The 17,654-nt window shown below is 40.6% G+C and overlaps 1 protein-coding gene across 6 annotated transcripts in view; it reads right to left on the bottom strand.

The window, feature by feature from the left end:
* Positions 1-219: 219 nt before the first annotated feature.
* The window catches only part of TSPAN9 (tetraspanin 9), a 275,294-nt gene continuing 257,859 nt past the window's right edge, over positions 220-17,654 (bottom strand). For all 6 annotated transcript variants that reach the window (XM_038388093.2, XM_038388121.2, XM_043514550.1 and 3 more), the window contains 6 exons: positions 17,243-17,434; positions 13,340-13,414; positions 10,783-10,884; positions 9,939-10,070; positions 9,770-9,853; positions 220-7,230 (listed from right to left, as the gene is read on the bottom strand). In XM_038388093.2, coding sequence (XP_038244021.1) covers positions 7,159-7,230; positions 9,770-9,853; positions 9,939-10,070; positions 10,783-10,884; positions 13,340-13,414; positions 17,243-17,434 — 657 coding nt within the window. In that variant the 3' untranslated portion in view covers positions 220-7,158. The remainder of the gene's footprint in view (positions 7,231-9,769; positions 9,854-9,938; positions 10,071-10,782; positions 10,885-13,339; positions 13,415-17,242; positions 17,435-17,654) is intronic.

Raw genomic sequence — 17,654 nt, 5'->3', positions numbered from 1 at the left:
ACTCTTGTTCAGATCACTCCCTGTGGAGTAATACTGTCACCGTCTCTCTTCACCGCTCCTCTTCTCTGTTCATTTGTTATAACAGAGCGTTTGCAGGAAATAGAGCATTGATACATCAGGGAATCTCAGAGACCCCATCTGTTAAAACACAGACATGTCTCTTGGCTTACTTTTAACAACTGGAGCTGGGGGGAGGGGAATAAAGGTCAAACATACATCCCTTTTCTTATGTCCTTTATTTTCATATGTAATACTAATACAAAATAATTTGTACAAAGGCTAAAGTAGGTATTGCATAGAAGGAACACCGGTGTGAACGTAACCTGGATGGAATGGCACATTAGGTTCTAACAGCTATCACGCATACAAATATTCTGGGTCTGCAAGTGTATTTCTGGTATAAAAATATCTCCATGTTTCACACAAGAGCTAAGTGACGAAGCCAACAAATTAAGTTTAAAAGGAAATTATTTCAGGACACTAATTGTGCCTTATTGCATTCTGCTTCCCCCCAATTCCCTTTTATACACAGACCACATTGCCAGAAATATATTTGTTGGGAAAATGTCTTTTTTCTCCTTGCCATCTTTATTCCAATAAACCACAGCATCTTGGATGCAATATGAATGATATGCTTAGTTTGTCTAAAGCATGGTATCAAAAATACTGGGTGGATGAGTTACATTACACTCCACTTGTGACTTTTAAATGCGCTTTTTGGCATATTATTCTACTACAGATACAATGTCGGAACTCAAGTCACTCAATGCAACATGCACAAGATAAAACTCCAAAGGCAATTTAAGTTCACTTGTGTGTAATTGTGACTTGATTTTAATATCTACTATTTAACCTACCAATGGACAAAGAGTGCACTTTATTTACACCACCACTATCATAGCTATCAATGTTGGGCAATGTCACCAAATGTTATCAAATTGATATTTGATTTTAGGTGCTAAAGGCACCTACATTTCTATTTTGTGTATCATCATCAGTTCCTCAGCCCCCTCCACTCTCCCCTTTACCACAGCCATAACTAGGGGGCTGACCATCATTTAGGCAACTAATTTTCAGTGATTTCCAAGATCCACCTACCCTTGCAACACTTTGTAACACTGAGACGATTACTCAAAATTAAGGACTCATCCACCCCAAATGAGTTATGTGGTTTATGGGCAGCCCCTAACTGTGAAGTACTGATCCCCCCCCTCCCTCCTTAGCCAAGTCCCTATTACAAGTATTTCCCTAAGCCTCCCACAGTTTTGCCCTATCCCTGGAAAACACCCTCTTGGCAGCCAATTCCCTGCCTCTGTCCCTCCCAATGTCCCCATTTCTCTCTACTCCATGAAGGTTCAAACTCTTATTCTGACAGTATTCATTCCAGGACAAGCCTTCCTTCTCAGTTTGACAGTCAAAACAACTGGCATTGGGGAAGCAAATCAATCTTGTGGGTATCTTGTGCTGGGGTACTTGTTCCAGGCAATAGTCTCAACCTGTTCCTGCTTCCCCAGTACCAGAAACTCTGCACAGCCTCCCAGCACTACAGCCCCCTAAGGGTATGTTTATACTACAATGAAAAACCCATAGCTGGCCTGTGCCAGGTGACTCGGGTTTGTGGTTCTCGGGCGGCGGGGCTGCTTCATTACAGTGTACACTTCTGGGCTCAGACTGGAATCTGGGCTCTAGGACCCTGCGAGGTGGGAGGGTCCCAGAGCTTGGGCTCCAGCCTGAGCCCAGAAGTGCACATTGCACTGAAAGAGCCCCGTAGCCCAAGCCATGCAATCCCGAGTTGGCTGGCCCGGGCCAGGAGGTGTCTAGTTGCTAAGTAGACATACTGTTAGTAACCGCACAAGCCTTAAAAATCTGGCATTTCTAAAAGTGGAACTGGTTAAGTAGCTAAGGGTACAAACAGAGATCAACAATAAAGCAAAGATCAGAATTCAGTGCGTGTGGACATAGAGAAGTAAATCTGGCCAATTGTGCATGTACACTAGCAAACAAAAATGCATACAGGCTCCTGAAAGTATGGCACCGAAACACATTTCCTTAACTACATAAGAAATTATTGGGGAGTGAGTTATTTTTTAATTCTCTTACAGTGATGTCAACTACAGCAAAGTGGACTAAACTCCCTTAAGCACCTCTGGTTTGTATGTTAAGCCAAACTTTTAACAGTAATTCTTACTGTTTCCAGGAGACTGTCCTCACAGAGAATGTATATTGGGTCAAATGGGCATCCCTGCACATGGATACTTTAGGGCAGGGGTTGGCAACCTTTGGCACACGGCCCATCAGGGTAATCCCCGGCGGGCCGTGAGACATTTTGTTTACGTTGACCGTCCGCAGGCACAGCCCCCCGCAGCTCCTGGTGGCCGCGGTTCGCCATTCCTGGCCAATCGGACCTGCAGGAAGCAGCGGCCAACACATCCCTGCTTTAGGGTGACCGCTGCAAAAACGAACGAACGAACCATCTTGTCCCCTTTCTTGATTTTTTATGAGATATAAAGGAGGACTGAAAGGTTTTGAATGAAACATAAAAACCATTAGAAATTCAGGTTTGGTCTCGGATGGAAGACTCTCCAGTGACGGAAGGACATCACAAGAGCCAAAAGAGTAAAGGCTGAGCAGTTGAGAGGGGAAGGGATATTTAGTGAGCCTTCTTAAAACATTCTTTTGTTTGTAACTCCAATCACTAAGTAAAATTCTGGAGAAAGATTACCCAGGACCCCCAACAAGACCTCCAGAAAAATACGGAATTTAATTTCCTGATATTTGCAAAGTAAAAAGCAGGGGGCAAAACAGGGGAATACCCCTCACATCCAACAAAAGAACATCAAAAAGTATTTGGCTCTTCTTTATAAAAGCAAAAGGGAGTCCAAGCCCAAGTTCCCTTTCTCCCCCAAACATACCCTTTGGCGGGTCACTTATTTTTAACCTCTCCGAGTGCCTTAATGTACACAATTTGGAGCCATTTCTTGTCAAGTGAAACATGAAGCGATCAGAAATCTCATCAATGGAAGGGCTCACTGGTCACTTTCTTTAAATTTGCTCCCAACAGCTGTTTTGAGAGCTCCTGTAGCAATTGCTTTAAACATGTAATTTCAGGGCACTTACTCTGCTAGTCAAAAGTTAAAGATTTGGCAATGCCATGCCAGAAAACTGTCTGCTTAACTTTTAGAAGTATTTTGTTTCATTCTTCTGACACTTGGAGTCTGAGGTACCGGGCACCATCAACTACCCTTGAAGTCAATGAAACTAAGAACGCACAGCATCTCACAACTTAGCACCCTGCAAAATCAGACCTGTAGTGCTGAATCTCTGAATCTTAGCCACCTACCCTCAGTCTTATGAGCTCCCTATTTCCCCTAGAGCATGAGTCCCTGTTACATTTGGCTAACCGTTTTCTGAAGTAGCCACTGTAATTAATTGTGGAAATAAAATGCACTCTGGCCTTGTTTTTTAATTAGGAATACAGGTAAACATAAAGGGCCAGACTGAGGAAAACAGCCCTGGTTTCTGGACATTATGCACCCAGGATTTGAAAGCCACATGCTTGGAAGTGTAAGCAGTTACCTGTCGTAAAGAAAAAGCCCTTTTCCCTCTTGACAGTTCTGACACTGCTACTGAATTAAATATGGACACTCTCTACTGCTATAAGTCTTACCTGACTCTCTGAAAAACAAAAATGTATCAATCAGATTAAGCTCCTCTACAGTTTAAGCTTATATATAAAAACTTGGGTGCAAAAAGCAGAACAAAATATCATGTATGCAAAATTCTAAAATGACACTTTAAAAAGAAACAAAACTTTGATACAGTTGAACTGAGCTTCAATGATATATATATGTGCATATATAAATACAAATCAACATTTGTATACACTTAAAATACTTTTACTCAGTATCAGTTTTTATTTAAAAACATGCTAAAAATGTGTAGTTAAATAATCAAAGCAATGTTTTGGAAAAATGCACAGACAGCCATCCACCAATGCAAGCAAAAAAGTGCATTTTTAAACAAGATTGATATCCCTTTCACTGAACAGTTAAAGGACAATTAGCATCTTCTCGGATATATACCAACAAATACAATCTAATGATTTTTTTTTATGGCTGGCTTTTGTCACCTTAAGAACAGTATTGCTTTTTCTTTGTTTTCAAAACACAGGTTTTCCTGTTATATGGTTTGATATTCAGCTACTGTACTATAATGTTAATTGTTTACTTAATTCCCTTTCCATAGTCAGCTAAAGCGAGACTTGACAATACTGTTGTGTAATTATCTCTGTTAATACTGTACTTAAAATGCTAAAAGAATTCATGAAAAAAGAATTTTCAATACCTATCTTGCTATCAGGTCATAAAACGTAACTGAGCATTCTACAAAAATTAAGTTTTAAGGGAAGGCAAAATAGCTTTAGTTTTCCACTATGTATTTTGCCTTCATGGTTAATTTTATAAATGCATTTTTTTTTTTTTTTTTTTTTTTTTTTTTTTACAAAAACCAATCACAGATTAAAATTTAAGATTTCAACAGGTACCACTGTGCGACTTTAGAAGGATTTAGCATCCTGGTCTTGCATATTTTTCCATCCTTCTGTATTTATGTCTGAGAGAGAAAACATTGGGATTTTAGAAGAGAAAGCAAAATAACCCTACCATAAAAGATAAAGAAGTAGAGCTGTGGATTAAAGATATACATTTTTTAAAATGCAAAAATTCAAAACTTGTCATTTTTTTTGGAAATTTTGGAGACTATCTTACACATAGCAGCAAATATGCTCAGTGCCAGAGCTCCCATTCTTGGCACAGAACATCTCAAATGGAGCTCAGACACACATGGTCCCAATTTTTGTTACAATTAAAGTCAACCAGTTTTTGTCTTTATTTTCCCCCTCCTCGTTCCTCAAGTGTTTAAAAGGAAATATTAATGTCGCATCAGTCATCAATATGGCCAGTGGAAGAATAACTAAAGGGTATATGCAACCAAACAGCTATTTAGGAAGGACGGATTGTATTATCCTGCAAAAATAATATGTGCATTAGACCCAACTTTTTCAACCTTGAAGGCCTAAAGTTAGGAGCCTAATTCTATATTCTAGGCATGTAAATATGTGGCCTGATTTTCAAAGAGGCTGAGCCCCTGCAGTGCTGCTGACTTCTATGCAAACCGTAGGTAGGTGCTCAACCACTCTGAAAGTTATCTAAATAAGTGACCTGCCTAAATATCAATTTAGATGCCTTTTGGTAGGCATCCAAGTTTGAAAACGGTGGACTAGATTCTCAGGGCCTGATTCTCACTTACATTAACACCCCTTTACATCACTCTATGTAAAGAGGCCTTAACGTTGGCATAAAGTACATTTACACTCACTTCAAGGCCCGTTTACACTGCTGGAGAGGTGTAAAGGTGCTTTGGGTAAATGAGAATAAGGACCTCAAATTTGTAAGCATCACTGCACTACTTTGAGAGCAGATGATAAACATCTGTCCACTTCGACAGCTATCTGGGTCCAGTGGATAATAAATTAGCTTTAAAATGTATTTTAAAATTACCACTAAGTTTTATAGTAAACTTCTGACTCACATAACACCAGAGTGTCCACAAAATGACTGAAGTTTCATTTTCATTCATACTTTCCTTTGTGAAGCAGCAAAATGTAAGAAAGACCTCTGCCAAAAATATATAATAAAAAAAGTCAAGCAGGGGCCACTATGAAAGAAGCAGCATTCAAACTAGAGAGGAATATGTTCAAGTTTTCTAGCAGGAATGTCAGTAGAAATGTGTGTTGTAATGAGTTCTGAACTATCATGTAGTATGTCTGACTTGGAAAACAGAAGACAAAAGTCAACACTGTATGTGCAAAGATACAAACAAGTTCTGAGCACCTATTTGGAAACTGATTTCAGAGTGAAAATGTAAATCATGCTTTTCCCGCTCTCCTGGGACATACGGCACACCATTCCCCCACTTGCCTTTAACCAGCTTTATACCTCTGTGGTTGTTCCAAAGCTAACTCGCCAGCCTGGCAAAACTGCAACCATTGTCAAGTAAACTCCTTTCAGGAAAGCTGACAATGAGCTGACTGTGCTCCCCTTATGTTGTACAGCACTATGTGCAATAAGCCATCCCATTGAAATCAATGGAACTACTTATAACGTAAACTACTACTCAATGGGCCAGAGAGTGAGCCCCTTCCTGGTGCTGGTGATACACTTACTCGCACTGAATAGTATCATGCTAAAAGTAGTCCCATTTAATGGGCCTACCTGAGGAGTAAGGTGCTACTCATTGTGGATAAAGGCATCACAATCTAGCCCATTGAGAGTAAGGGGTTCACCATTTAGCCCAGTGAGAGTAAGGGCAACCCAATCTGGCCCTAAAGTAATGAGCCACCTGATTGAAAGGACTGTCATCAATATAGTAAGGGTACAAACCCACGGTAGCTCAGAAGCTGCAGTTAAATGTAGCCTCCCTAGGGACTTTAGAACAGTCATGTCTTTATTTCCATCTTTTAAACTAATGATAAAATTGTGTCCTTCAAAGATAGCACAGTGGTTCCTGGATTAAAATATGACAGATGCAAAACAAAACAGTAAGAAGTTACAAATCAGGCTACTAAATTCTAAGCTATCTCCATAATAAAAAAGTATACACCATAAGGTACAAAAAGCTGCAAGTGAGCAGCTCTGATTCCTAGGGTTCTCAATCTGAGTGGCTTTCCCAAGTCTTCCAGCATGTCAGACATGAGCAGTTTGAGACTTATCAGAAGACTTCAAAGAAGTTTCTCTAGAAGTTAAACACACATCTCTCATGTTATCCTTGCATGTCTAACACCAATTAGTAGAGCAAAGCATTTTCTTAAATAAAGTTAGGGAAAAGTTTAATAGCAGATCTGTGAATTAGTGTAGAAAACTGATTTGCTTTTATTATTTTTCCTTTTCTTCTTTGGCAAATAAATGGCAAATGCAAAACAGAACCAAAAAAATAAGTCAAGTAGCAAGTTGTGCTAGTAATCAGTCAAGTAAATGATGACGTAGATTGATCGGTGGGGATGAATGCCCTCAGCAGAGCAAAGCTTGATTTTTCTTTTCAGTTGTTTTGCCTTTTGTTAATGGCAAGACAGAAGTGTAGATGCAGGTAACATTTTGAAGATTAGGCATCATATTTTTTACCAGTCCTATGAATCTGCTGGAAGAGCGTCATGGAGAAGGCCATACCAAGTATCTGAAAGAAAGCAAATATTATGGGCTAATTATAGTAACACCTTCAAAACTACATTGATGGTATTTTATCTGAGGGTGCCTGAATTTTCTGACACCCAACACTAATAAAATTCTTCCAGCCAAGATTTTCAGCAGTGATTAGTGTTTTTGGGTGCCCAACATCAGACCCTTAAAGGGGCCTGGCATTCAGAGGGCAGGTGATCAGAATTTGCTGAAAATATATCCCCCTTTAAGGTGCCTCAAGCTGGGTTTCCATAAATCACTAGTCACTTTTGAACATCTTATCCTAGAGGTGTGCCACATTGCAAGTTGGCATCAGAAAAACAAAAGAACAGCAAGAAAATCATCTGAGCTCCAACATACAACAAACACAACTGAACAGTAAGAAAGAAACAGCATTAGACCTATTCTCTTTTTGAAGCTGCAAAAAGAAAACATCAGGCCTGGCTCATTTTTTTTTATTGGAGCCTGTTTGGTCGCTTCTGAATTACTCTTGTTCCGTATGACTGACAAGTACAGGGGTTGTCATAAAAAATCCATATTTGCAACAGATTGCACAGTTATCAAAGGGCCAAGTTCTGCACAGCGTACAATGGGTTTGCACACAGGGTAGCTGATGAACAAATTTGGCCTAAAGTTATATGCTATAAAGTGTAAGGGAAAAATCATGCCATCGCAGATAGCATGCTGTGGTTTAAATCAGGGTAATTGCTGGTTTGATTTATGTGTCAACCACTGCAGTAATGATAATGCAACAAAACACTGAACTTTCAGCTAGAATACTCTAACTCATCAGGAGAGTTGTTCTCTACCTGTTCTTATTTGTGAAGACTAGGAAAGCTGGCCTATCTGATGGGGTTGTGAGGCTTTGTTCCTTGATATCTGAGATTACTCTAAGTATTTCCCACCTTAAGTCACAAAATATTGCGACACTCCTTGAATCTCTAGCAAGGTGCTCAAAGGTTTTGATAGCTCTGACAACACCTAACCATTGTAAGAGTCATGAAAGAAACTGAAATAGTTTCCAGAATCTTCTTTGTCACACAAGGTGCCATGAAGGCACAAAACTGCTGTCCTTTTAAAAGCACATCTCTCATTCTTCAGGTACCAGACAATAGGGCAGAGCAGGCAGGTTGTTGCTTTTTTTCCAAAGCACAGAAGTTACCCTAAAAACCTACTAAAGTTAATGGAGAGTTAGCTCTTTTTTGTAGGTCTTTTAAAAACTAACCTGTAGAATTCAATCACCATAATTTCATTTTATGTTCTATAACATGGTTTTATGGCTATAAAAAGCAGATTCATTCTCTAATTAAATTCTATAGGACTTTTCCCCAATGTGTTTAAGTAAAATAAACATTTTTAAAGTGTGCTAATTTCACAAGTGGCAGACATGAGTGAATCATTTTGAATTCAGTGTTCTTCACTGCCACTTATAAGTGAGCCTTGAATGTCAACGTGCACATAACTAGAACATCACTGGACATCATCATTTCAAAACAGAGACAAAGTAACCTGTCCTCATTTAGAGACAACCAGCCCCGTTTGGCTTAAAGCTTGGAAAAGAAATCTGAATTGCTAACAAAATTAGGTCACTTAGAAGCAGCTGGACCAATTTTATCCTCAAAATGTAGGAAAAATATTTTGTCCCAGTTTAAGACCAAATATGGGTAGTATCCAACTATCCCACCATCTAGGTCTTTTTATGGTGTCTGAGTGCCAACTGGGTCAAAATTAGGAGGGTTGGAAGCCAGAGTTAATCATGCAGTGTCATTTTAACAGCACTAACAGCGGTGCTATAATAATTATTTTGCATCTGAAAGCGTGAGTTCTGCCAGAGGAACAATTATAACTATTCATGCCCTTAATGGTAGAGTACATGAAAGGATGAAAAATGCCAGTTCTCACTATTCCCCAAAATAAAAATTTATCAGTTATATCATTCATATCAAATATATCATGATTCAACAAAATGAAGAATTAGGGAATAGCTTCTGATTTCATCTAACAGGAAGGATAAATCCACTGAAATTCCAGGGTCCAGCAAAACTGTAAGCTAAATTCCAGATTCTAAGCCAGGGGTGAGCAAACTTTTTGCCTGAGGGCCATATCAGGGTTCCAAAACTGTATGGAGGGCCAGGTAGGGAAGGCTGTGCCTCCCCAAACAGCCTGGCCCCCGCCCCCTATCTGCCCCCTCCCACTTCCTGCCCCCCTCAGACCTCCCAACCCATCAACCCCCCCCATGGCTCCTTGTACCCTGACCGCCCTCTCCCAAGACCCCACCCCCTATCCAACTTCCCCTGCTCCCTATCCCCTGACTGCCCTGATCCCTATCCACACCCCCGCCCCCTGACAGGGCCCCTGGGACTCCCACACCTATCCAACTGCCCCCCATTCCCCATCCTCTGTTCTAAGCTCTCAAATTTAAACAGGGACCCTTGCTACTTGGTATAAGGAGCCAAGCAACACCTTTTAGCATTATAAAGATAACTATAGTAGTAGTAAATTAGGGGCTATATGTAAGAGTATAGTATCATCAATACCTGCATTATGAGGATACACATCCCAACTGTCCCAAGAACGTGCTTATTATCCTCAAACCACATTTTAACTTTCTCGTAACAACCCTGAAAGAGAAAAAAAATTCTAAGTCTTTCCTATTTCATGTGTGCACTTAAAAAAAACAAACAAGTTAAACTGAGCAAGCATTACCGTTTTCCACACTAAATCAGTAGAATTCTTTCCACAATCTTGAGAATTTTCCATACAGCATCGGTCTGGGACGATGTTTTCCCCCAGGACAGAGAACCAATCAGTATAATCAGTAACCCCACAGCAATGCATCTACAGGCAAAGTACAAAAAGGATCATAAACAGTCTTCACCAACAAACTTTTTAAGAAGTGTAACTTCTCTCAACCCACTGTTGGTTTCTTCACATATACACCTCATATTTTGCCCTTCAATACCACCTCTCACCTGGAGATCACAAACATTTAATGCATCTCACAAATAGCCTTGTGTGGAAAATAAGTTTTATTATATCAATTTGGAGACACACAAACCAAGACACTGGAACCTGTGACTATTAAGCCAATGGCGTACCTGGGAGTGGAAGCCAGTAGTCCTGAACTCCGATACCTCTGCTCTAACCACTAGAAAACATTCTGCCAACCAAAACCTCATCTGCAACCACTTTCACTTTAACCCAGAATCTTTGCTACTTTCAGATCCCAGGTGGCCTTTCAGGGTTGTTATTGTAACCCTAACATATCAACTCCTTTTCTTCCCTTATCTTTCGATACAGATCATAACCTCCTCTAGCGGTATTTCTGTCACACAGCTACTCCCAATGGATCTCATGAAGAACATCTTACTTTTGCTCAGCACCTTTCATCCCAAAGAATGGCCAAGGCACTTTATGAATGTAAAGTGATACACAAATATTTGACTGTGACTCAAACCACGTACTTCCAGTTATGGGATGAGACAGAGAAAATATTATTTAAAAAATGATGTCCAGCTAATTTTTTTTTTAAATAAAGAAAATGTGTTACCTCTGCCTGAATGATATTCCATGCGTTCTTTAGCCCCACGTTATTTTCTGTATTGTAAAGCTTAAGACCTTCTTTCAAATCCTTCTTTGCATTCTCATTGACCTATTTCCCATCAAAACAAAACACAAGCAGCACTAGTTAAAGGGCAGTATCCCACATGTAGACTTGTAAACATACACTGCCTTTGCCACCCTGGGGTGCACATTTTGACAGATATCTCACCTGAACATCACTGAGCAGAATCCCCACCTTTAGACCCAAACTCACTTCACTTTACAATGTGAGGCGTCTGCTGTGGATGCCAATTGCCGGTGACGCTCTAGTTTTCTTCCTTGCCCAATTCTGGATTTATTACTGATTGAATTCTTTTGAAGTATGGCCGTGTAGCAGAAAAGCAAGAGAGGAACCAAGCAGCCTCCTCTCTGCTAACGGCTGAGCGCATGTTGGGGTAATAATTTGCCATCTTTTTTTCCATTTAAAAAAATGTATTGGGGGTGGGGAGAAGGTGACAGACAATATGGGCCACCTCCATAGACATGTGCTACATAACCATGCAACATGCATGCTGTGTGCACACATATAAGAACAACATTAAGCTTCTCTTCAATGTGGACTTAACTCAAGTTATTACTCAAGTGTTGCCTCTATCTTGAGGGCCATTTACACACAAAACCCAATAACTCAAAACTGGTGGTGTTTTTCACTACAGTTGGCTGGTCCACAGGGCCGGGAGGGGGAACAGGCTACAGCTGGCGTTAGTACAGCTCGTCAGCTGCTAACACGGTCGTTCTATGCTGCGAATCCAAACACGTTTTGTGCAGCTTGTGTGTTATTTTGTACTGTGACTGCTCTCCCTCGAGCTAGCCTAACTCGAGAGGAGTTAACTCAAGCATAGGTAAGTTGAGTTAAATCTGCAGTGAAGTTAGACACAACCATGTCCAACTAAAATTTCAACATTCTTTCCTACCAGGAATCAGAGTATGACCTATTTCATTTGTTAAGATCATAAAACCCAAGAGTCCCCGCCTCATTGTAATAATTTGCGCCTTTTACCTGTACATCTCAAACTGTTTTATAATCATCAATAAACAAATCAGCATATGAAGCCATGGGAGAGAGGGAAATATCATCCCCATTCTACAGATAGGGTACACGGGGCATACAGGAGTTAAGGCCAAGATTTTCAAATGTGTCCACGAATTTCAAGGAGCAAAGTTTATGGGTGTCCAACTTGACTCCCTTACAGCCTGATTTTCAGGGATGCTGAGCACCAGAAGCTCCCACAGTCTTCAATCAGAGCTTTGAATGCCTAGCACCTCTGAAAAAAAGGAGGTCTCAAGTTTTATATCCAAGTAAGTGGACAGCTTTGAAAACATGGATCCAAACAACTGCCCATGATTTCAGAGGGAGCCAGTGACTGAGCTGAAATTAAACACGAGTCCCAAACTACAATGGTCAAATATGCAACAAAACCCATTTCACCCTGATTTCATTAAAATCAGAAAGGCTATGTCTGTCCTGCAATCATGGGATGTGAGTGGAGCTTGAGTAGACATACCCAAGCTAGCTTTCACCTCACTAGCTAGGGTACTGGAGCAATGAACCCAACTTCACCAAAAGGGTCCTGAATCTTTCTGAAGACCTTGTGCATGAAACTAAACTCAGGTTCCAAGATCTGGCCAAATGCCCCAGCCCCCCAGAACTCCATCCCCAATTTATCAGATGCTAGCTTGTGCTTGAGAACGTCCAATCTCTCATATCTTCTGGGCTAGCCAGTAACCCCCTCCCAGTCTCTTCAAGGGATGACTGGCTGCCTTGTCACAGTTAGGCTCTAGATGGCAGCCAGATGATTTGCTCCCTGCTATCTTCTGTCATTGTATGAGGCCAGTAAGGAAGATCTGCTCCTCTGAATACCCAGGATGTCCTTAGGGAGCGAACTGCCTGCCTATTGCCCACTCAACAGTAGCCAATGTATCTGAAAAGTTTTCAGCATGCCCTGGTACTGCAATGCACATTCACCACATTCTGGCTAAGCAGAATGCAGCATGCTAGCAGGGAATCTGGGGATTATGGGGATGAGAAAGGGGCTTATCTTTCCACTTCCCCTGCCTGTGAAGACAGGTGGTGGTGAGAATGTGATAGCTGGCCTGAAGAAGTCACTGGGGGAGTTATCCAGCCACTCTCTGATGACATTGGTGATGAAGGGGGAGGGCTGCGAGAAATTAAACTTCACAAGGAGACAGCAAAAAGCTCAACTATGGAGACTGCAGGTCTATGAGAGAGGGGCAAAATGGAGGTCCCAGCTTTTGGTTTCAGCTGGAAACTGCAAAACTCAACAATTCTGCCTCAACTCACACAGAGAATCCTTCCATCTTAACCATTCATTACTCTCAGCCAACATGCGAAGGGGCAGACATAAAAATGAAGATCACAAGGTTAAAACAATTTCCATTGAGAAGAGTAAGAAGAATCTAAGCATCTTTGTTTAGCAAAAGTAAACAAAAACCAGCTTAGCTGCCAGAACCGATAAACTAATCTACGGGGTGTATTTGCTTACCTTGTCCATATAAACAAAGAACAAAATGAGTAATATCAGCTCTGCCAGGAGAATTATCAGCAAAACGATGAAAAACTAGAACAAAGAGAAACAAAACATGTATACACACTTCCTGAATAAAGAACAAGTTCAAGCACGCTAGACAAGGGCCGGTGGCCTTGACAAACCAGCTTTAAAACATAATTTCTCCAGTGCAATACAGACAGGAGGTGTTACAGGAAACTCATGAGAATCCCAAACATTTCATGTGAAAATCATGATGGTTGAGAGGACTGCTCTCAGCTATTTTCCCTACACAGAACTTTTTTATGCAGCACATATTTCACATCATTTTTCCACTGATAAGTTATCCCTTCCATAATCTAGCCATCCATCTGTTATCCATTTGGGTACCCACAGAACTCATCATTTCACAGAACTTCATGAGCATTTTAAACATTACTTAGTAGGCAAATGATATTCAGTACATACATGTGTGTGTGTATATATATATACACACACACATATGTACATATATTTTATAGTTTGCAATTCAAATCCCAGGAACATATCCCCCTTTACTCCCCCTACCTCTTCCCAACCTGCAGCAAAATTTACAAATTAGATTTCAAATTACAAAAGTATATTAATGTTGTTATTATTCTCCATAACTTCTGCACTGTTGTATTTCCATTTTCCCAGCCTAAGCTTTCACTAGACTGGGGTTCTAGCCTAGCTGTTGTTCTCCCACTTCCGAGTGTAAGAGCTGATCTACACTAAAGCTGTAAATTGACCTAAATTATGCTATTTCAGTTACGAAAGTTACGTAATGAAGTAAAAAATCCACTCCATACGGCTAAATTCAGTGCCTTGCATAATAACAGGTTTCAGAGTAGCAGCCGTGTTAGTCTGTATTCGCAAAAAAGAAAAGGAGTACTTGTGGCACCTTAGAGACTACCAAATTTATTTGAGCATAAGCTTTCGTGAGCTACAGCTCACTTCATCGGATGCATGGCCCGAATGCATCCAATGAAGTGAGCTGTAGCTCACGAAAGCTTATGCTCAAATAAATTTGTTAGTCTCTAAGGTGCCACAAGTACTCCTTTTCTTTTTGGGAATACAGACTAACACGGCTGCTACTCTGAAACCTGTAATGAAGTAACTTAGGTCTACTGTCTACACGACCCTGTGTTGATGGGAGGTGCTCTCCAACCGATTTACCTTCTGCCTCTCAGGGAGGCAGAGTACAGATGTTGACGGGAGAGTGCTCTGCCATCGACTTAGCTTGTCTTCACCATACCCAATAAACTGACACTGCTGCATCGATCGCAGCAGTGTCAATTTAGCCAAAAGTATAGACAAGCCTTAAGTGTAAACCTGTCTTTAAGCAATGTTTATGTCACACTGGTTTCATCTCTTGACTGTGCAGTTCACTGGAGCACAGACAGAGAAAGCAGACAATTCCAGCACATTCCTCAGTATGTTCAGCAAATTGAACCCAGACACAAAACTTGCTGCCACAAAGATAAATTTCCCCTGGTGAAGGAACAAATTCCCAGCAGATAAGCTTTAACTGCATTTGACTATTTTTTGTGCAAAAATTATGTTATTACTTTGCACTTTTATAGCACCTTTCAAATAAGGATCTCAAAGTACTTTTCAAATCTTAGTATTAGTTTGCAGCAAATCACTACGGTAAGTCTACACTGCAATCAGTGTGATTGCAACATGTGTAGACACACCTGAGTTAGCTTCGATTTACTTGAATAATAATAGCAGTAAAGCCACAGTAGAACAAGCCTTGGTATGTTGCCCAGCAGCTAGCCTATGCTGTTGCGGCTTCACTGATATTCTTATTGGAGCTAGCTAGATCAAAGCTAGCTCAGGTATGTCTACATGGGCTGCAGTCACACCTCCAATGGAAGTGCAGACATACCCTATGGTGGATCTAAACACGCTCAGTCATGGGAACACACTTACCCACTCTGGTTGCCTCCCAAAGTGTGAGCTCCTGTATTTGTTACTGCTTTTAATGACCAACAGAAGTCTCAAATGCACCAGCAGACCAGACACATCCAGGGTTTTAAGGGCAGTTCGGACTACAGGGGTGTGACAGCACCCCTGTATAGATGCTGTGGGCGTGAACTCAGAGATTTCTAGTTTGTGTTAACACAATCCTCTTCAAACAAGACTACACTAATGTGAAGTAGGAACATTTTAGTTTTCGCCCGCAGCGCCTACACAGAGTAGTTATAATGTAGCTCTTTGGTGCACATGGCTATTCATGCGGAGCAGTGTAGACTAGTCCTTAACACCTTTGTTATTACCTTCTGAGGCAATTTCAAAACATAAAGAGATAACGGCAAATAGTTTTTAGCAATACATTTAGATTTTGCATTTTACAAATGAATTCTAATATGAAGAGAAATATTTTCATGATTTTTTTTTAAATTTCAATTGAGTGGATTTGTTTAAAAAGGAAACATTTCTCAACACCACTGGAAACACAACCAGCAGCATTGCAGCTAACTGTTTGAGACTTAGAGAGCAAAATTAACCAGTCTGTTTTCACTGCCCAAGCTGAATGAAACACAAAAAATAAAGCAACAGCATAAACAGAGAAGAGCAAATTATATCTACACATTTCCCCCAACTTTAATAACCTGAAGTGACGTTAATCATTTTTTTATAAAAAAAATTCACGTTTATATGATAACATCACTGCCTCCCGGAATTAGGAACCTGGCTCTCTCCTCACAAGAAGACATTGCACTTCCAACCAGCAGAGGTGACTAAGCTGAAGTTCTATGAGTTTAAACAGGAAGGGGCTGCTGGAGGAGTCTAGAATTCACTCGCCATTTTAGGCCCACCAAGAGTCCAGAATTATTAACCTACATGACCCAGTGGAGCTCAGAAGTGTTAACCATAACAGGGTTCAAAAAAGAACTAGATACATCATGGAGGATAGGTCCATCAATTGCTATTAGCCAGGATGGGCAGGAATGGTATCCCGAGCCTCTGTTTGCCAGAAGCTGGGAATGAGCGACAGGGGATGGATCACTTGATGATTACTTGTTCTGTTCATTCCCTCTGGGGCACCTGGCACTGGCCACCATCAGAAGACAGGATACTGGGCTAGATGGACCTTTGATCTGACCCAGTAGGGCCATTCTTATGTTCTTATGTTAACTTTTGGGGCACAGTGATTTTCCTGGGCCTTTGATAAGGGGCAGGGTAAAGACTGATGGTGAATTATTGGAGTAGTTATCATTAATGCTTTCATGACAATGCTTCTAATGTTGAAATTTCTGGATGAATTGCTTGTCTGGCAGTTGTTTTGTGCTTAACTGTACACTGAGGATTGTTCCTGGTTTGTATTTCATGTTTAATTTATTGTAGTACCTAGACAGGAGAACTGTTCATAAAAATAAATAAATATAGTGACATATTTGAATAAAACCAAGCAGTGGTATCATTCCACTATATAACTCTCACTACACAATTCCAGAGGAGGAGGATTTTTAAGTTACCCTATCGAGTTTAATTGAGAATACCTGCTACAGAATTACATACATTGGTTTTGAAAGTCAATAGAAACATTATTCCCTAATACGTTCTTTCCCATACAGGTCACTTTTAAAGTAAGCAGTGAAGTAGGGGTCTGTATACATGGTAAAGATCTTCATTCATAGAGTCACAGATTCCAAAGCCAGAAGGGACCACTGTGATCACATAGCCTGACCTCCGGTATAACACAGGCCATAGACTTTCCTCAGAAACATTTCTGTTTGATCTAGAGCATATCTTTTAGAATTTAAAAACTGCCAGGGATGGCGAATGCGCCAAAACTCTTGGTAAATTGTTCCAAAGGTTTGTAACCCACACTTAAAAACTGATACCTTATTTCCAGTACAGGTTACTTACACTTAGAAGGAGGCACTTGTTTTCCTTGATAGCACCCAGACAACCCAAAAAGCCAGTCACCATGATGATTGTACCAATGGCAATGACAAGATTGGCAGCTGAAAATGATGGAAAGCTGGGAGAAAATGTGGCGAAGTTTCCTTGTGACACTGATAGCCATATTCCCACGCCCAACAGCCCACAGCCGCATAACTGCAGAGAGAGAAAGGTAAAAGCCAACATTAAAAAAGGGGCATATTTCAGTTTCCAAACAGGAAAGTAGTTTGTGGGGTTTAAACGAGTGAAATGATCAGCTGTAACACTTCATTTGGTGCTAAAAGAATGTGAAATTCAATTTCTTACCTGCAGAATTGCCTTACCCTAGGTTACCATTCAAAGCAAAGATATGGCAGGGTTCTCTCTCTCTCTTTTT

The sequence above is a fragment of the Dermochelys coriacea genome, chromosome 1, assembly GCF_009764565.3.
Source record: "Dermochelys coriacea isolate rDerCor1 chromosome 1, rDerCor1.pri.v4, whole genome shotgun sequence".
NCBI classification, from domain to species: Eukaryota; Metazoa; Chordata; order Testudines; family Dermochelyidae; genus Dermochelys; species Dermochelys coriacea.
This window is presented reverse-complemented; position numbering and strand designations above follow the sequence as displayed.